The sequence below is a fragment of the Simochromis diagramma genome, unplaced genomic scaffold, assembly GCF_900408965.1.
Source record: "Simochromis diagramma unplaced genomic scaffold, fSimDia1.1 OVJJ01000106.1, whole genome shotgun sequence".
Lineage (NCBI taxonomy): Eukaryota > Metazoa > Chordata > Actinopteri > Cichliformes > Cichlidae > Simochromis > Simochromis diagramma.
The window spans coordinates 1,004,027-1,024,838 of NW_024387121.1; the positions used below are offsets into that span (position 1 = coordinate 1,004,027).

The following is a 20,812-nucleotide window of genomic DNA, read 5'->3' on the forward strand; positions in this document are numbered from 1 at the left end:
GTCAAACTCACTGCACAGTAAATCCCTGATATATTTAAATTGAAGGAAAAAAAGTGCAATTTCAATAATAAATCTCGTTTTTTTTCCCTACATGACAAAGAAATGCTGCTGTAGTACATTAAAAGTCTGTCAAGCATGACTCTTTGGGCATAAATTGTAAGAAATGAATGTGTAAAATTACAGACAAGGTCCTGTTAGCTCATTGCACATACTTTCTTGTAATTATAAAATGGAACATTTTGATTTTTTTCACAGTCCATTGTCCATTTTTTACTGAAACCACACTGTTAAAATTAGAAATTTATCTTGTAGATTGTGAAAAACAAGAATTTTCTGTCATTTAATTATTCATCTAGTTCTTATTTACTTTGGTGTCAGTGGGGGAGCTCCTTATCAGCAGGAATTGCCATAAAACAGTTAAAAGTTTATGCCCTCACACACATTTCCATAGCCGTCCAGTGGACCAGATTGGGGTCTGCCTTATTAATTTAACACTGATATGGGATCAGTGCTCTGCATCAGCAGTTACCTGAAGTCAAAGTTTTTGTATCGTCTCCATAAATCCATCTGATGTCTCATATAAACACTAATACTTCTGACAAATTAGATTGTTTTAGTCTCTCTAGCACGTTGTAAATTTGCCGCCCTGGCACATGCAGCAGTTAAGGTACCGTGAAGAAATACTACCGATTACTTTCTCTCCGACTCTCTTCATTCAGAGCTCAGCCTGCAGCTGCAACGCACTCTGCTGTTACTATTTCTGTCAAACAGCTTTAATGCACATTACACACTCGATGCAACACAGAGAGGACGGGTGCTCCAGCGCACCAACACACACACACCCACGCGCACACACGCAGCATTAGCAGCAGCATGTGGCTTCCCTAGCCCTCTCTCTCTCCCTCTTTTTTTACACACAGAGGCTCGCCCGTCCTCAGTCGGTGGGCTGGGTGTGTGCTGGACAGAGCGCACAACGATCGGAGGAAGCCAAGACAGCGAGCAACGTGAACGAAGACGAGGAGAACGAATGTGAGCCGTGTTTGATCCGGAATAAAACTCCAGATTCTGGTTTGAACAAAGACTCGAGCCTCTGGCTTTTAAACCGAAACCACTTTGTGCCCTTGAAGAGAGAAAGCTGGTTCAATCAGAATCCAGAAATCGCTGCCTTTAGAGCTGCTCCTTTACCGAATGCTGCAGATGAAGGAGAAAAAGAACAGTTCCTCTCCTCTTTCTCTCTTTGGAGGCTGAAACTGCAGCAGATGGTGAGCGGCTCTTGTGTGTGTGTGTGTGTGTGTGTGTGTGTGTGGGGGGGGGGGGGGGGGTATACTCAATAACATGCCTTTGAAAGTGTGTGTTTTTGTCTATACAACTGTGCATGAGGGTGAACAATAGGTGAGCAGAAATAAGTGGACACTCGTCCACTGTAACTTTAACTTAGTGTTTGTTTCAGCCTGTTTCATCTCTCTGCCAGACCTGCAACTTTTCATTTCATTCATGATGATTATTTCCATTTTTAATCCATTGTGAAACTGGACAAACGTGTCCCACAGATTAAAATAGCATCTTGACTTACTGTTGCAGCTGTAGGGCATGTAATGAGTACTTTGGGTTTCCACAGTTTGCCCCTATTCCTGTTTCAACATGACATCTCCCCCCACGCACCGGGAAATTGCCATAAAGGAATGATTTTTCCAGTGTGGTGTGGAGATCTGCACAGAAACCTGCCTGTGAGCCAGACCTCATCACCATGCATCAGTGTTTGACTTCACAAATTTTTACGAGCTTGAATGGGAAACCGGGCTGTTAGTGACGCCCGTTAATGTCCAGACTTTGGAGTCCCCCGTTCATCCAACACACACGGCTGAAATCTTTGGGTGTCCACATCCTTCAGGCCATGCAGAGTACAAGCTGATGCTTTTAATAGAAAGAGAGTCTAAAAGCGTGTGGGAGTGAGCTTGTGTGTGTGTGTGTGTGTGTGTGTGTGTGTGTGTGCGCGCGTACGCACACGCTTTTGGCATGTATTCAGTGTGTGTATGTGTGCGTGTTGTTTACTTGCTCCCTGTTGTCTCCCTGCCCGCCTCAGTGTGGATGCTGCAGTGTGTTTGTGCTCTCGGCCTTTTGGACCCAACGCTCGGATGCCTCATTCTCAGGCTGTTTGGAGGAAAAGTGCAGCCACGGGGGGGGGGGGGGGGGTGGGGGAGAGACTGCCTGTCAGAGGCCATTAAGCAGCTCGCCGGATGCCAAGTTAGAGCCCAGAAAAGCATGGCGATGCACTGCAGATGAAGCGGGGAACGTCACATGGCAGCACTTCAATGACAAAATCGGAACAGTGGAGTTTTAAATCGAGATAATAACCCTCCACTTTTCCACATAAGTGGAAAGCTGTTTGCTGATTTGTCTTACACCATTTCAGCCTGAGCAGATAATGAAAGGCTTAAAGAGAGAACTTTAAGTGAGAAGGCTGTTGTTAGAATCACTGCACAGTCAATAAAAAGATGATATAAAGAAATAAGAGCAGCATTAACGATTAAGAGGTTTTTGAGGAAATGTTTTTGAAGCCTCAAGGTCTGATTTAATGACCAGAACCACTGCTGGCAGTTACAGCGGGACAAAAACTTAATTTGATCAGAGAGACGTGGAGCTGAGGGGGAAACTCCAGTTCACCTCAATTCAACAACAGATTTTTGGAGCACTGAGTGTCTGTAAGAAACACTGTGGTGTTACAGCTTGGGGATAAGTTAATAACTAAAGGTAAAATGTCACAGAGCCCTGCAGCCTTTTACCTTCAGCAGATGTCAGGAAGGATAACTGAAACATCAATTTCACCCAGTAATTTAGCACATGCATATAACATAATGCTTTCAGTCACTCATTCAAGTGACTTTCATTCATTAATGGTTGAAACAAAGCAAAATCCTCTGAATTATCCCCAATAATTCACACACGTCACCTGCATTGTGAAAACATCGCGGCCTAATTCAAACCTCACTGACGCTCGCTTCTTGAACCCCACTAATCTCAGAGTCGGGGGGAATGGTGTTAAGGTCAGTCCATTAATACAAATGTAACCTGCTAAATGATAAGAAAATATTTATTTTGACGCACTGGAATTAACCTATTAAAGCCCAGGTAGAACTCCAGGGTGTTTACTAGTCACTATTTGTCTGTTTCTTGTTTAAACTAGTGATAAAAAGCAGTTAATTAACCCTCATAATGTCCTCCCGATTGCCATACACCTGTTGTCCTCAGGGGTCAGAAATGACCCCAGGACAGCACATGTGTTAAAACAATGCTAAACTTATTTGAATGTGTTAGCGAGCAGCGATTCACAGCAAAAGACTGGCAGAGGCTACAGTGCTTGTTGCTAATCTACCCCAGGAGCTAACCATGGTACTGAAATAAAGACAAATCCTGTCAAGCATTACACTGTTATTCACCAATATTAAGTAAATATTTGGATTTTTGGGTCATTATTCCCAACAAGCAATTTTACACTAATAAATGGGTGTAAAACTGGTTGTATTACAGCTACCAATCGCCAGTATGTCTGATTAAACTAACCCAACTACAAAGCAACCATTTAGGGTTATAATAACTGAGCTCGTGCATCAACTTAAATAAACCAAGGAACTCACTTCCTTGATAAACACATAGGAAGACCCACTCAGTGTGGAACTTAGACTGCTGCAGAGAAACAACCAACAAGGTGACATTCTCCAAAAAGAAAATCATGGCTGCATGATGCTAGCTGTTACCAGAGTGGCTCAGTGTGTATGAGGAGATCGGCTGTATATTGTTTACCGCTGTGAAAGTGATTTAACTGACAGGCCAAATAAAAACAGCAGATGTGTGTGTGGTAATAGTACGATAATAAAAACCGAGACAGCGCGGGTCAGAGGCTGGTCGGGTCGGGTCGGGTGGGCGGGGTGGGAGGTGGTGTTTTCTGGGATCAGATGTTTAAACAACATCTGGACTCCTGCACAGGCATCTGCCCTGCTCAGGGATTGAAACTGGAGTTCTAATCTGCGACCCCTCGCATCTGTGTGGGTGGCGTCTAATCTGGCTGATGGTGCATTTGACAAGCTGCTTCAACTCAACAGCCGTTTGCTCACAAAACCTCCATAAAGTTGAAACACAGGAGGGACGGAGGAACATTTTGCTTCAGTTTTTATAACTGGGAAAGCTTTTACTGGGACGTTACTGTGGGAGGATCCATGCTGTGTCCTGCAGAATGAGGAGGAATATGGGCTTCTGGGGTGGGAAACGTTTGAACGTTGAAGAGACATAAAACCCACAAAGAATATTACAGTATAGCTCAAACCACAGGAACGCAATTATTTCAAAGACTTCTACAACCCAATATTGTGTGATTAGTAGAGCTGGATATTAAACTTTAGTACTTTATGGCCCCAGAAAATATATACACATATATATCAAAAACATGCTTCTCCGGGCTCGGTGTAGAAGAGCATGCAAAGTGCACTTTTACACTTCTAACCTATCAGAACGCAGGAAAGCACAGGAGAGGATGAAATACTTTCTCTGCAGATCCTCAGAGGCCATACTGGCACTGCAAGTCTCAGTCTCTGGGGCGTCTCCAGGATTTTTTAAATGGTGCGGAAAAGAGAAGGAGACCAAGAACAAGGCAGAGATGTCCCACAGGAAATCAGAATATTTGCTCTGAAGTAAATGCAGTGTAGAAAACTGGCATAGAAGTAGCACTACACCAGAGACTAAAGATTGTAAAATATGGTTTCAATGCCAAACAAAGTGGGGAAACAAATATTTACTCTGTACTTAAGAAAAAGTCATAATAATTCTTAATAAGGAAGATGTTTCAGCATCCTGATAGAATCAGTAGTAGTCATGTGAAAAGGAGGATTTCACAGGACTTTGTACTTTAGCAGCAACAAGTTGCAGAAACTGTTTTCTGTGCGACTTTATCAATCTCTCACATCACTGTGGAGGAATTTGGTCCACTCTTCAGTTCACTGAGGTTTGCCACATTTAGTTATGCACAGCTCTCTGAAGGGTCCACCACAGCATCCGAGATTATTGCCCTGTAGTGTGATCCATTTTGGACAAAGCTTTAGCTGTTGGACAGTTGGCCTCACGTTTAGCTTGAGAACACCTGACTCAGTCAAGGTGCCTGGATCCTGTGGCTGCACAACAAACCCAAATCATCAGGCCCTTATCACCGTGTGGACAGTTAGTATAAGCTGTTTGTGCATTACTGCCAAACAGCTCCACTTTGGTCCAGAGAACATCTTTCCCAAAGTCTTTTCGTTTGTTGAGATGTAGCTTTGCAAACCTAAGCTGTGCTGTCCTTTTTAGAGAGAAGAGTTTTCTCCTGGCAACCTTTCCAAACAAGCCATACTTGTTCAGTCTCTTTCTAACTGTGCTGTCATGAACTTCGACATTTAACATGCTCACTGAGCTAACCTGTAGAGTCTGAGATGGAGCTTTTGGGTTGTTCTCTGACCATTGCACCGGGTGAATTTGCTGAGAATGTGTTAACACAGAACACTTAAATACTTTAAATCAGCAAACTGACAAAACTTGTGCTTTAATAGAGCTGCTCACACTTGCTGATGATCAGTTAATCAAGTAATTTGATTAGCAGCACCTTGCTGCTACTTACCCTCCCACTTCCCATGGAAGAAATAGGGGTGAACTTTATTACACATTCCTGGAACATCAATTTTGATCCATTAATATATTCATCGGTTTAGCATTGTAGCTATAGATGACTTTAACTCATTGTACACTGCTGATTAGTATTTATTTATTTATTTTTTAATATAGAAATCAGCGGTCTCCAACCCCTGGGCCATGGACCAGTACTGGACCATGAGTCGTTTGGTACCGGGCTACAAGATTTGAGGCTCGGGTGTGAAGTTTTTATCGTTATTTTTTAATCGTTTTTATCGTTAACTCGGTTTCCCTGGGTCTTTTCCCGTGTGTTATGAATAAATCTTCCTTTTTTGGTACCAATACTGGTTTCATTTGTTGTATTTATCTGTGACACCTTAAAGGCCGGTCCGTGAATACATCGTCCGACATAAACCGGCCCGTGGCACAAAAAAGGTTGGGGACCGCTGATTTGGAGTTTAAAATCTGCAAAATAACATGCAACTAAAGCTTTATCCTATTTATATTTTAAATATTTGCTTCCATTATATAGACATTTTGATTCATACAATAGACTAACTCAGGTATTTACCAGAGCTAGCATCAAAAGCCTCCATCAGAAAAAAACCAGCAGTCTTTCCTTGACTGTCTCAGAGACTGTATTTTTTTTTATGAATAAACCCACTGGGAAAATTTGATTTTGGACCTAGCGTCCTCGACCTACACCCAGCAGCCTCTGTGCTCTCAGGGGTGTCCTTAAAAGTCCAAAGAAGGAGACGCCAAGTAGGGCAGAGAGGAGGGCGAGCTACAAGGAGCGAACGACTGAGGAGAGAAACAGCAGAAAAGCAGCCAGGAGCAACTTCACAGATTGATAAACAGAAAATGACACACCAGCCCCTACGTTTGTTTTTGGTCCTCGGCTCGCAGCTGCGCATGTGTTTGAGTGTGCAGCGGCGGGCGAGTGTAGAGCACCGAGGGTGCTCACTGGTACTTTAATCCCAAAGTAAAGGGATCTGGATAAAGACATCGAGTTCAGCTCTGCCTGAAGGATTTATACAATGTGAGATTTTGTTCTTTCTACAAATACTTCGGATCCAGCACCAACATCAGAAAGCATCAGAGGTGATTCTGCATGCTCATCCTCTTAAGGGCAACTCTGAAGATCAAATGCAAATGACAGCTGTCCCTCAAAGTCTGGTTGCAGGATTCTCATTTCACTCCCCTTCACAGTGTGCAGAACACAAAAGCCAACACACTGGGGTTACTCTGCCTCTGCTTTGGTTTTGTTGAGGTGACGGCTTCTGATGAGGACAGTCTAATCCTGCAGACACTCTGAGCACCAGTACTTACAGTACATTATCTTCTATTCATACACAGAGGATGTGCCTGTCAATATCATCCTGGGATGAAGGCCCTGATTTTTTCCCCCTGGTCTCTTGATGATGTAAAGTGACGTCAAATATTCTTTGAGGGAGCCATTATCTCGCTTCTATACCTGCATTGTAATTTCCCCTGTTTTCTAATGTCAGTTGTGCCCCGAAGGCGACTTTCTGCCTCACACAGTTCACAGCAGAGTGACGGACATCTTTGTGCCAAGTTAACAAAAGAAGGACCTGCAACAAAAGAAAGACCTTGAGGCAGCGTTTCTCCAGCTCTTTACAGCAGTTAAAGATGGATGGTGGAGTGACAGCACTTTTCTTTTTCCACTGCAGCTTTATCTCCCCCTGCACACTTTCCTCTGCATATCAGAAGTGCCCCAAACATCCAAAGATATCAAGAGAAGTAAAGTCAACGATTTTTTTTTTTTTTTATAAAAAAGAGAGAATCGTCAAAAAATTTAAACAGTTTTCTTGATTGCATGTGTGAAACAATGCTCTACTGTATCCACAGCGTACAGGAACTGCGAGTGGGCGTTAAGAAGACAAAAGTTGGCAATGACTTTTCCTCTGATGTTGGTGGATGAAAACACAGAGGATTATTCCACTTCAGCATGAAGCGCATTGTGCGTTTTCTCTGAGCAAGAAAGGAGAAGAATGAAAAGGATTGAGGGCGTGCAAAAAAGCTGCCCATTACAGCACAAGTCTGCAGTTTTTAATCTGACATACTCCACTTAATCTTCCATACTGAGCTGCACTCTTTGTGATTTAAATTAAAAACAGGCTTGTAGAAAGGAAACAATCAGTTTGAAGCCCTGGACCAGAAGGAAAAGATAGCAGTGAGTGGATAAATGGAAACCTGAATAAAGATAAAGCATCACAAAGATGACCTGTTATTCTAAAAGGGCGGCTTTTCCCCCCAGTTGTCCAAAATTCCCAAATTAAAGTCCAGTTCACCTTCTCGTCTTACCTAACAGACATGGCTAGGACGGTCACTGGACGCTATGAGTATGTCTGTATGTAGTTTCATATTTTCTTTATCTAGTTCCAAAACCACTCATAAATTCTCTTCAAACTATCTGTGTGTGCGGCTGGGAGCCCGAGTAAGTGGAGTGCCGAGTTTGAAGTCATTTGAATGAGTGATTTTCATATTTTGGATAAAATTTGTTCTCCACTCTGTGTGTAGGGGGAGGGGCGCATACACACAGGATACATGAACCTTTTCCTTTCACTCTGAACCCTACATTTGTTTCAGTAGCCTTAGTAATGGTACTATTACAATGCCCATATACTATATATACACAATACTTATACTCCAGTATTTCTTTGCACTTTTACCTTACTTTTGGATGGAAATATCTGACTTTATTTATTTATTTATTTATTGTAAAGGTTTAGTTCATCTTCATGTTTCAGCATTAAAGAAATATACATTCTTATGAACTTAAGTTACGTTAAGTTCTTTAAGTACATTTTGAAACTAAACATTATGGTAGTATTATAACTTTTACTTATACTCTTTGACTCATATCATAAAATATTTTTTTTGTGTTTATGAAACTAATCATGTACCTAATCCTTTAGGCTACAGTCTTGTGCTGATTAATAATATTTGCAACTATTTTTTGTAAAAGATCTCAATAGTAGTTCACAATTTGCAACTCCAATTCATGTTTAGCTCTGCATGTACATTTTTTTCAGGACACTCTCCAAAGCTGAAAGTTTGCGTGACCCAGCCGAGAGAAAGAACAGCTGGATGGCAGCCTGAGGTTTCAGTGGATTTGATGTGGCAGACATGAAGAACCAGCACCAGTATGGACGAAGTCATCTGGAGAGACTGGGTGAGTCCACTTCATATACTATACAAAACCTATATCTTCACCTAAATATAATGTATAGTTTACCTACCAGAAAGCTAAAATTAAGTGTGCCGACAAACCTGAGCGACTCCAGCACTGGTGACTGAGACGTCAACATGAATCACTGCAGGAATTAATCTGCAGTGATCTGCTTATAACAGAGGAAAATCTACTATGATTCATTAAAAAGCTAATTTAGGTGAACTGAGGAAATAGGCTTGCAAGTTTACAACATCAAACTGAATATAGCTTCACAGAGTTAATGCATGAGGTTTAAATGTTTCTAAAATATGTACTGATAGTTTTGGCAGTGTAAAAGACGCTGTTATTCTGTTCGTTTCTCGTGTCTTCCAGTCTGCGTGGCTCTGTCCACTCTGGTGTTGGTTCTGCTGGGACTTCTGGGTTCCGTCACAGGCTGTCCTGGTGTCTGCACCTGCTATGGCAATACGACTGACTGCACTGCTGTTGGACTCCTCTCTCTGACGCCTATCCTTGGGCTGCTCGCCCAGGACTCTCTGGCACTCCACCTACCCCAGAACAATCTCACCTTCCTGGGCAAAGCTGAGCTGTCCAACCTCAGCAGCCTGGAGGTACTGGATCTTTCCCAGAACCACTTTTCAACCGTGCAGCCAGGAGCTTTCCTAGGCCTGAACAGCCTGCGCCGCTTAAACCTGTCCACCAACTACCTCAGTAAACTCAACAGCAGCGCAGCGACAGTCGATGCCTTCAATGGAAGTCAGGGGAGTATTGGATTGAGCAAGGAGGTTTTCAAGGGGCTATGGCAGCTGCAGGAACTCGATCTGTCCTCCAACGGCCTCCTGTGGCTGCCCAAGGGCCTGCTGGATGGGCTTCAGAGACTCACCTGGCTGTCTCTGGCCAGCAACTGGCTTGTCACCCTGGACAGAGTCACATTTGAACCCCTGGTGGGGCTACAGCACCTCCTGCTGGTAGGAAACCCTTGGAAATGCGATTGCAAGCTGAGAGACTTCAAGCACTGGATGGAGTGGTTGATTTACAGGGGTGAGCAGGGCTGTTAGCAGGCCTCTCCATATCTCAAATACTTTAAGACTTTACCGGAGCGAGTCTGGGGTGTATAATCTAAGCAATTAATCTCCGCTCTGCAGGATGGATGTATGCTGAGCAAAGACATCTAAGAGTACATTGACCTCTATATCTTTCAATCCTTCCCTGTCTCTCCTGGTTCCCTTCTTTCTCCCTTCCTCCTTCTTTCCCCTTGTTTTTGTGTCCCCTCTCCATCTGTTTTATAGATGGGCAGGTAGATGTGATGCAGTGCAGCCTCCCGGAGGATTTGAAGGGCAGGGACATCCGCAGCGTGCCAGCAGAGATGTTCAGCTACTGCCTCCAGACTTCAACCAAGGAAGGCGCCACCCGGCCTCCTTGCCCGCCCGGCCGGGTCGGAGGTGCCGATGATTGCATCCGTCAGCGCTACAGACCCGCGAGCGTCCGCCGGGCACAGGGCACGCAGGTAGTTGCGGCCGTTGTGTGCGGCACAGTGTGCGTCATGATGGTGGTGGCAGCGACTTACGGGTGCGTCTACGCCTCGCTGGTAGCCCGCTACCAGAAAGAGATGAAGAGCCGCGGGCAGCCCCTGATGGCTGAGTCTGGAGCTGACACCGACCTGGAAGACGGGCAGACGTCATCCCCGACCTCACTGGAGGAAACGCCGCCCAAAGAGGCCTGCGGCTTCGTGCACAGTTATCGAATCAGCAGTTTCTAACACACTGATTTCTGCCTCTGTACTTCAGCTCTCATCACTGATGAGACGAGGTCTGCAGAGAGAAACCCTGCAGCTCACTGGGCGAAACTCTCCAGGTGGGGACTGATTGTGCAGCTTAATGGAGCGGACTAAATCCAGTGAAGCTGTGATTCTGCAGTACTTCTTTTAATGTATGGATGCTCTGTGAATTGTTATTCCCTGCGCTGCATCCCTCAGCCAGCTTTGAAACTTCTCTCAAGCTGCTGTTTGGCACTTCTGCACCTTGACTTTCCCTTCATGTGTGTTTCTTCTTTAGAAATATGAATCTACATTTAGTTCCCGTCTTTGGATCTAAGCCCAAGAAGCACAAAGTCAAAAAGTACAAACGTCTGTGAATGTGTGACATTTCTCTTGATGTGAGCTGCAAAAAATTACTTTTCTCTTAATCAGCTGTGCGTGTTTTACATTCCCCATTCTGCAGAGTAATTCTTTGTACCTGTGTTAGGTGGATGCCCCCGCTGAATCTCCTCAGAACAACAAACACTTTGAACCACATCAGAGTTCTGCTGCTGTCAGGTAAACGCTGCTTTAAGCTTCATCACAGGTTAACTGCATTCAAACAATACTAGAGCTGTACTGCCACCTAGAGGGCAAGCTTAGAGCTGCAACAGCTTCTAATCCAGCACAACGAAACAGCGATGACTATTATCTCCAACATTGTGAAGTAAAGAAAGAGCGTGAGGAGATCAGCTCACATGTGATAAGCACATGAAATAAATTGAAGTGTAATTGAACTCAAGGACTGTTAATCATGCTGAAGGTAATAAACTCTTTATTTATCTAAACTGGGTATTTTTTCTTTTTAAAGAAGTGTTTTTGGTCCATTTCACAACCTCTAAATCGCTGTTCTTAAATGTGAGTGAGAGGACTACTTCCTTACAGAGTTCTGAGAGTCGTGTTCTCCTTTGCTTTTGACCGGGGAGGAGAAGTTACCTTGAACTTCATTTCCACTGCATGTTACAGTTTAATTAGACGATAGCCGCTGCTGTTGCAGGCAGCGTCACCACATGCTTCATGTCACATGGTGTAAAAATCGCACACAAAGCGATTTGAGTGAGGATTCTTGCTGACCACTGTATGACCTTCAATGTCTTCATCATTATCTTTTGCTCTTGCCCGACTCAAGAAGAACAACTGAAAATGGTCAGCATATGGCCACTGCTGTTCCTCAAAGTGCCACTCGCAGCTGGCTTCTAAAGTGACTCCGCCCACATAGACTCCCATGTTAAAATGTCTTATTTTCCAACAGAAATAAACATGTTTGGTCTCCACAGCTAACTCCAGCTCCCTGTTAGACGCTGATCTGCTTTGGCTGTCACGGATTAATAAAGGAAACAGTAAGCAACTAAAGCAAGAGGAAAACGCGATAATGACAGTGCATGCTGTGTTTTTGTGATGAAGATGAAGAAGGTGAACATCATAGCTCTTCCACCACTTGTTTGAAACTCACCTCCAGCCATGGCCGTCTTTCCCTCGGTTGACACGGTCACTGATGTCGTCGCTATGATGTACTTCACTCCTGAGGGGCAAAACATTTCGCCCAACATTAACTACAGATCACCTTATCAGTTATTCAATGATAACGAGTTACTTTTTGTTCTGCAGACGTGTTCAGGGGTTCGTCACAAACAAACCTTTGTCATTCACTGGGTAGTAGTAGAATTTTCCAGGAGTGTTTTCTACAGCCAGGCGGTACCACAGCGGGAAGTGATCGATGGTGAACAGATTATCTTTATCAGCTGGAGTCAGGAACTTCCTGCAAAGTGAGCAATCATCCTCAGATAACATTTTACTTTGAAATTCACTCCTAGGCTCATTGACTGAACTGGTCAGTGTGCAACTGGAAGCTCTAATTTTACTGTTTATTTCTAATCATCTACTGTTTCAAACACAAACCTGTTCTTTGTGCTACTGATGAACATTTTTTTACTTCACTCACTTCAAAGAACTCACAACGGTTACACACTCTGATAGTCCACAGCAGGAAGCAGCTATAACAACAATTCTTAAACCAGCTGGAGTGTATCAGCTGGGATCGTGCTCTGAAGTGTGACATTATTATTTTTAAAGAAAGAAGGAGGGGGGGGGGGGGGGAGATATGGTTCCAGCAGTTAGTGTTATAACACAGTTTTCTTTATGGTAATTGTACAGATGAATTGTCTAGCTAATAATGAGCACAAACAGTGTTGAAAAGCTGCAGCTAGGAGAGCAACACAAAAGGTGCTGTTCTGAAAGCAGAAAGTATTTCGCCACATAAACCTGAACTCTTTGCAGAGGCACGTAAGATATATTTGCTGTCAGGTCCAGACCACCTGTTGGAGTTACACCGTAACTGTGTCACGTGAGTAAATGTGCACATTGCCAGTCATTTTTTTATTATTTATACCATGTAAAAGGTAAATGGACTGATTTTTATATTGGATTTTTCTTCTCTATATGAGCACTCAAAGATTTACACAACTTGCCTCATTCATCCATTGCACAAGCACTAGAGCAGACAGGAATCGAACCACCAACCTTATGACCTGCTAGGACCTGTTAGGTTTTAATCAGGTGACTGAATGCTCCCTTAGTTACACTACAACAGGTCTGGGCTTCTAGATTTTTCTTCTTCAGTCCCCTTTTCCACTTACACCTCTCTGTATTAAATCATTAGTTGTTATTAATCTCTGTCTCTCTTCCACAGCATGTCTTTTGTCCCGTCTTTCTCCCCTCACCCCTAACCGGTCATGGCAGATGGCTCCGCCCCTCCCTGAGCCTGGTTTTGCTGCAGGTTTCTTCCTGTTAAAAGGGAGTTTTTCCTTCCCACTGTGGCCAAAGCACTTGTTCATAGGGGTCATATGACTGTTTGGGTTTTCTCTGCATTATTGTAGGGTCTCCCTTACCATATAAAGCACCTTGAGGAAACTTTTGTTGTGATTTGGTGCTGTGTAAATAAAATTGAATTGAATGGAATTTAATTATAATGGCTTGAGTTAAACAGATTCTACATCTTATATGCATTTGGTCTCAACCTAAACTACACAGTGAGATATTTCTGTCTTTTCAGCTTAATTTACTTACATTCACATAAACAGTGACACTTATCTGCAGAGTCTGCATAAATGATTAGCATGCTGAACACATAAAATCTGCCCATAACATGGGAATACCTACAGCCCCACATCTACACCTTTCGAAGTAACACCAAATGAAAAAATCTAAACAACACAAGTAATTTTTCAGTTGGCGCTCTTACTTAAATATTCTATGATTTTGTGAGGCATGTCAGATTTCTAATTTTGCCTCAGGATATCAGTGGATCTCATCTCAACTGCTGTTTTTATGTACCTGCCATTCACCACTCTGGTTTGTCCCCACAAATGAGAAAATCCTGTATAACCAAACATTTGCTTCAGCTTCACAATCCACTGTGATTCAAAAATATCTTTATCGAAAGGATCATTTATTCCTACTGCCATTCGATGATCTACACCAGAAGCCAATCATCCTACATCTCTCTTTATCAGCCCACTTCTCCATATACAGCAAATAAACAGCAGCATTTGTATTCAATTTAAGTAGCTCCCTTTAGAAATAAAGCATGAAAAGATTCAATACATGAAATTTCTTCATGGCCTCACACCTCTAGTAAAACCACACGGTGAAACAGATAACAGATAATCCCAAATCTCTAGCTTCAGTTCACACACTATAAAGGGCTTTCCTGGCCTGCCCCACTTGTATCTCAAATCTGGTGGTAAATAATGTTTGGTGTTCTTCTACACATCACACAGGTCAGCTGTTCCACACAGATTTCAGGTTTATCCGGGAGAATAGTTTGTAGTAACGCAGCTCTCCTCTAGATAAATCCAATGCTCCACCTGAGGGGCAGTCCTCAGGACCTCACACAGCAGTTTTTATTAAACGAGTTTTTTAATTTATTTTACTTTTGTTTCTCTTGTTGGAGATAACTGTGATCATTACAGAGCTTGTAAAAAAAGGCTCTGATTAACCTTACAGTTATTATCATTCGAGTTATTGCAGATAAAGTCGATCAATATACAGGGAGTGCAGAATTATTAGGCAAATGAGTATTTTGTCCACATCATCCTCTTCATGCATGTTGTCTTACTCCAAGCTGTATAGGCTCGAAAGCCTACTACCAATTAAGCATATTAGGTGATGTGCATCTCTGTAATGAGAAGGGGTGTGGTCTAATGACATCAACACCCTATATCAGGTGTGCATAATTATTAGGCAACGTCCTTTCCTTTGGCAAAATGGGTCAAAAGAAGGACTTGACAGGCTCAGAAAAGTCAAAAATAGTGAGATATCTTGCAGAGGGATGCAGCGGTCTCAAAATTGCAAAGCTTCTGAAGCGTGATCATCGAACAATCAAGCGTTTCATTCAAAATAGCCAACAGGGTCGCAAGAAGCGTGTGGAACAACCAAGGCGCAAAATAACTGCCCATGAACTGAGAAAAGTCAAGCGTGCAGCTGCCAAGATGCCACTTGCCACCAGTTTGGCCATATTTCAGAGCTGCAACATCACTGGAGTGCCCAAAAGCACAAGGTGTGCAATACTCAGAGACATGGCCAAGGTAAGAAAGGCTGAAAGACGACCACCACTGAACAAGACACACAAGCTGAAACGTCAAGACTGGGCCAAGAAATATCTCAAGACTGGTTTTTCTAAGGGTTTATGGACTGATGAAATGAGACTGAGTCTTGATGGGCCAGATGGATGGGCCCGTGGCTGGATTGGTAAAGGGCAGAGAGCTCCAGTCCGACTCAGACGCCAGCAAGGTGGAGGTGGAGTACTGGTTTGGGCTGGTATCATCAAAGATGAGCTTGTGGGGCCTTTTCGGGTTGAGGATGGAGTCAAGCTCAACTCCCAGTCCTACTGCCAGTTTCTGGAAGACACCTTCTTCAAGCAGTGGTACAGGAAGAAGTCTGCATCCTTCAAGAAAAACATGATTTTCATGCAGGACAATGCTCCATCACACGCGTCCAAGTACTCCACAGCGTGGCTGGCAAGAAAGGGTATAAAAGAAGAAAAACTAATGACATGGCCTCCTTGTTCACCTGATCTGAACCCCATTGAGAACCTGTGGTCCATCATCAAATGTGAGATTTACAAGGAGGGAAAACAGTACACCTCTCTGAACAGTGTCTGGGAGGCTGTGGTTGCTGCTGCACGCAATGTTGATGGTGAACAGATCAAAACACTGACAGAATCCATGGATGGCAGGCTTTTGAGTGTCCTTGCAAAGAAAGGTGGCTATACTGGTCGCTGATTTGTTTTTGTTTTGTTTTTGAATGTCAGAAATGTATATTTGTGAATGTGGAGATGTTATATTGGTGTCACTGGTAAAAATAAATAATTGAAATGGGTATATATTTGTTTTTTGTTAAGTTGCCTAATAATTATGCACCGTAATAGTCACCTGCACACACAGATATCCCCCTAAAATAGCTAAAACTAAAAACAAACTAAAAACTACTTCAAAAACATTCAGCTTTGATATTAATGAGTTTTTTGGGTTCATTGAGAACATGGTTGTTGTTCAATAATAAAATTATTCCTCAAAAATACAACTTGCCTAATAATTCTGCACTCCCTGTACGTTCTAATAAACTGTGCACACGTACAGGTTAATGATAGCAGCTGTGCAGTGAGATGAGCTATACGACCAATTTAAAATGAGCGATGGCACAGGAGGTTAGATGCAGGTTTGAGTACAGCTATAAAGCATCCGAATGAGCCACAAGTGCGTGCTCAGGCCACTGTAACACTGCAGATGCAAGATAAGTTTGAACTGTAATACAAACACGGCTGCTTAAAACAGGAAAATCGCTGGAATATCTGCACGAACAGAACCATGCAGACAGAAGGAAAGAGTCCACATAGTGGTCTAAGAGTTAAAGACACTGATAATGTGAGTGTTCAGGATATTAGTTTCATGTCTGCTGTCTGAGTTAGGATAAAAGTGCTCTAAAAACCTAAAAACGTCCCACTGTGGAAAAGGAGAGAAATATACAGTTATAACCTGCATGGGAACATCTGAAGCTGTGGACTGCAGCACTGCGGTAACATAATCAGTGTTTATGAAGCTCAGGCCCTGCCTGAACACAGAGCTTGACTGACTTGACTGATTGTCTAATCCTTTAATATTACGCAGAAGATTGCATCAGCTAAGAAAACACTTCCTGTATATTTAACTGCTGCAGGTTCTGGCTCCTCCTAGCAGAGTTTGTGTGTGTGTGTGTGTGTGTGTGTGTGTGTGTGTGTGTGTGTGTGTGTGTGTGTGTGTGTGTGTGTGTGTGTGTGTGTGTGTTTGATGGTGACACGGGTCACATCCACCTCTTTCCTCTCTTCACCCCTATCTGCACCCAACAATCAGCCAGCATCAAGTTTCCTGTTTAAACTGCGAGTTTGGAGGAAATAGACTGAGTGGAAATCAGAACTAGAGTTTGTAGATGCTGGTATCAGGCTTCTATATAGCTGTGAGCCACTTGTAAATATTCTGTAAATAGCAAATTAAACCAGTGATCATACACTGTAAATAAGAGCACTTAGTGTCAGGTTAGCGGGAGTGAGAAGTATTTGCTGAACACCTTTTTCTCATATTCTTGGTCACAGAAATCTCAATATTTTGCGTTTTCCTTTCTGGTAGGGCAAATGGGGAGACATTAGTATTCTGTTCATGATTTTGGGAACGGCTCATCTCTGCAGCAAATAATCTGTTGCTCAAAACTCCTGGGAGCAGGAAAAGTAGGGAATCTGTGTTTAGGTAAACCCTATGCTTTAGTGATGTGTCGGTCGCGAACGAAATGGCTCTTAGAGCCGGGGCGGTAGTTACACTCAGTAGCTCAGGAACAGAGCGGGAGGGAGAGAGAGAGAAAGAGAGCCAGGGACAACAACGCCACATTAGAAAGGTATAGTAATCATCCACAACTATTTTCAGTTGCAGATGATAAAGGATTCAGAAAGTTTATTCATGCAGGCCCATATGACAGAGAATATGCATGTTCTTTTTGTTTTCATATTTTAATTTATATTTAATTGTGTTGTGGTTTGCAGTGTTTTGTGTTGTTTCACTTTAAATTTGTAAAAGGAAAAAGCTGAAAATTTAAATAGTTAAAAGTTGAAATGTTAATAGTTGGTTTTTGTATTATATGATTTATTTATTACATTTTATGTGGAGTGAATAAATAAAAGTATATTTACGGTGGCCCCTACAGACAAAGCACGTACAAAACACAACAGAAGTGCTCCAGGATGCAGGCGCAGTGTTGAGCTTTTGTTACCTAGTGGCTGCACAAGCCAGGAAGCACCAACGACCGGATATGGTGTGTGGTAGTAACAGGTAAATGAACTTTTTTTTTTAATTATTTGAATTTATATGAATGATTGTGTATAAATACACAAACAATACAAACATGCTTTCAATTGTGTAATTTAACTGATCTAGGTTGCTCTGTTTTGGAAGTTCAGTTAAAGCTAGAAATGTGTTTTGGAGTTTGGACGTGCTTTGTCTCTAAGGGCCTCCGCATATATTTATATATAAACATATATAAATAAAACCACTTTTGTTTTTTACATTAGTAATTCATTTTGTGCATAATTTTATGTTATTGTTAATAATAAATTAATTAAAGCAACAAAATAACCTGAAGAGCCGGTTCGGAGCCGAAAGAGCCGGTTCTCTAAAAATAGCCGGAAATCCCATCACTACTATGCTTGCACATTACATAACTGAGTTGCTGCCATTAAAAAATAAAGTAAATTGCCATCATGTTTTCCAGTATTCAGGTATTTTTTTGTGCTTCTGTTCATTTTGGGTCTTACTTTGCCACTCTGGTCTCCACTCCTGCATATCTCACAACCCTCATCAGGCCGGATCGAGTACCGAGGAAAGCCGTCTCAACCCCTGGCTCCACCCTGCATACAAACAACAGTAACACAAGATTAAAAGGGAAATCAGCTCTTTATCAGGAGCAAAAATCGGACAAACGTCACACGTTCCAAGAAAAGCCCCAAAAGTTTTTACAAGTAAAACACCTCAATTGATCTTCCAGATATTTTTGGTTTTATCTGTTTAGGTTTTAGGACATCTCATAACCAATAAAACGTCAGGGCATGTCATGTCTTCTGCCTGACCTGTCGTTCAGCATCAGGGTGTTCCAGTAGGCCTCAAGCGGAGCTGTGACCACGGCGTCGAACAGCGTCTGCGACAGCAGCACCTCGTCACCTGGTTAATGGGAAAGCTTCAGTTGAATGAAAGCACATTCAAGGTCAACCTGGACCAAAGCTTCTAACTGAACACAGAAAAGGGGAACAAACTAAAGCTTGAGTGTCAAAAACCTACACTCGAGGTCAGGCTCCTTCCCCAGCAGGTAGCGGATGGCGGCCTGCAGCTGTGAGTACTTTCGGTGAGCAGGGTCGATGTCCGTCTCACAGTAAGTCCTGAGGAAAACAGATCTATTAAACCAGGTTCACAGAACCTCCGTATTCTGCAGGACGTTTGACAGGGTTTCAGGCCAATAACATTAATATATTTGTAGGCTGTCTGATCAGTGTCAGTGTCAGAACAGATAAATGAAATGGCTGAAAACGTTTGTCTTAAATCATCATCAAGGACGGTTTTTACCACTCAGAGGCGATGGTGAGATCTGGTGAGGTCAGATCATGCAGCCCTGAGAAGCAAGGTAGAAAAAGTTTAGTCGGTTCAAATGAAAACACAGAAGTTTACTTCACGTTAGTTTAAGAAATGTGTTGCAGAGCATGTAGTTAACAGGCTCCACACAGCACACGATTTCAAGTCTGTGCTGAGGGCAGTTGTGGGAAACCTCACCTTCTTCCACAGATACATTTCCCATAAACATGAGCTTCCCGTGACCTTTGGTCAGTGCCATGCCGAAGCTGCGGAGACAGGTGGGGAGACGGTGACACTAATTTGATTTCTGCACCGTACAGTGTGCCATGCTGCCCTCTAGAGGCCTCCTGGATGAAGCTCAAACACTACAGGACATATTTTCTGTACTAATATACAATAAAAAACTTTTTGATCCATCCCTCTGTATTTTTGATTATCTTTTCTTTTCTTTAAAGACCATAAGCACATACTACAGGCTTGTGAGATGAATTTATGCTGCTATCTTCTTCAGGGGGTCCGACTATGACCATTCCTTCGTAAAAGCTGGAGTTGTGCGCCCTTTATTAATGTTCCAGTAGAATAAAATCCAAAATTAAGCAGCAGGAATTAACATTCAACATGTGACGACCTAAATTTTATGTTGTGTAAATTATGTGATATATTATAAGTTTTCCTTCTTTTACCCTGACTAAACATTACGTCAGGATGCATGAACCGCGTACAGCTAGACCCTACATGCTTTCACAGCTGACTGACAAGTTTGACTGAAAATTCAGCGAGTGATGATGTCACTGTGCTACGCGTGAACAACCGGAAGAACAAACTGTCAGACAGGGCACGAGAGCACTGATGGACAAAGCACAAAGCACTGCGCGTTTACCTGAAAGGCGTGTCGTCAATGTTGGTGTAGAAATATTCGTTGGTGAGGTACAGCGGCCTTTTCTGTGGCACAAAGAATCATTTTATCAGTGATGCTGCAGTTTATCGGCACATTTAATAAGCAAACTCTACGATCGACTGACTGAGACATCAGTATTACCCCTTTATCCACCGACGCTCTGATGTTCAGGCTGAGAGTGCCCGTCTCTCCTTTCACCATGGCCGTCCTCAGCTGAAAGTAGAGAAAGAATAAACTCTGAGATATATTTTAAATGTTTTTCTGCCTAAAGAAAAAAAAGACACTGATGCTACTGAACCACTCTAGAAATTCTCTCATGCAGAGAGAAATCAGGGATTACTAAACGCGAGGGGATTTAATAATAATTATAATAATAATACTACATTTTATTTAAAAATAGCGCCTTTCAGAGCTCCTAAGGACACTGTACAACAAAATACTACAACAAAATAATAAGAGTAACAGATAAAAGTTAAAAGCATGCAGAGGTTTAAACATAAGCAATTTTAAACAGGTGAGTTTTGAGGCTGGACTTAAAAAGAGGGAATGAAGTAATGTTTCTGAGGTCAGGGGGTGAGGAATTCCAGAGTCGAGGGGCAGAGCAACTAAAAGCCCCGCCCCCCACTGTA

The 20,812-nt window shown here is 42.6% G+C and overlaps 2 protein-coding genes across 6 annotated transcripts in view; one reads left to right on the forward strand and one right to left on the reverse strand.

Moving 5' to 3' along the window:
- The window catches only part of LOC120743339 (voltage-dependent calcium channel subunit alpha-2/delta-4-like), an 80,549-nt gene that overhangs the window by 32,332 nt on the left and 27,405 nt on the right, over nt 1–20,812 (reverse strand). For all 5 annotated transcript variants that reach the window (XM_040046948.1, XM_040046947.1, XM_040046945.1 and 2 more), the window contains 9 exons: nt 20,325–20,396; nt 20,166–20,227; nt 19,484–19,551; nt 19,280–19,325; nt 18,998–19,095; nt 18,790–18,880; nt 18,478–18,570; nt 12,278–12,399; nt 12,094–12,162 (listed from right to left, as the gene is read on the reverse strand). In XM_040046948.1, coding sequence (XP_039902882.1) covers nt 12,094–12,162; nt 12,278–12,399; nt 18,478–18,570; nt 18,790–18,880; nt 18,998–19,095; nt 19,280–19,325; nt 19,484–19,551; nt 20,166–20,227; nt 20,325–20,396 — 721 coding nt within the window. The remainder of the gene's footprint in view (nt 1–12,093; nt 12,163–12,277; nt 12,400–18,477; nt 18,571–18,789; nt 18,881–18,997; nt 19,096–19,279; nt 19,326–19,483; nt 19,552–20,165; nt 20,228–20,324; nt 20,397–20,812) is intronic.
- On the forward strand, nt 990–11,395 carry LOC120743341 (leucine-rich repeat and transmembrane domain-containing protein 2-like). Its single transcript, XM_040046952.1, has 4 exons — nt 990–1,262; nt 8,709–8,848; nt 9,221–9,886; nt 10,135–11,395. The coding sequence occupies exons 2-4, from the start codon at nt 8,803–8,805 to the stop codon at nt 10,602–10,604; spliced, it is 1,182 nt and encodes a 393-aa protein (XP_039902886.1). The 5' UTR covers nt 990–1,262; nt 8,709–8,802; the 3' UTR covers nt 10,605–11,395.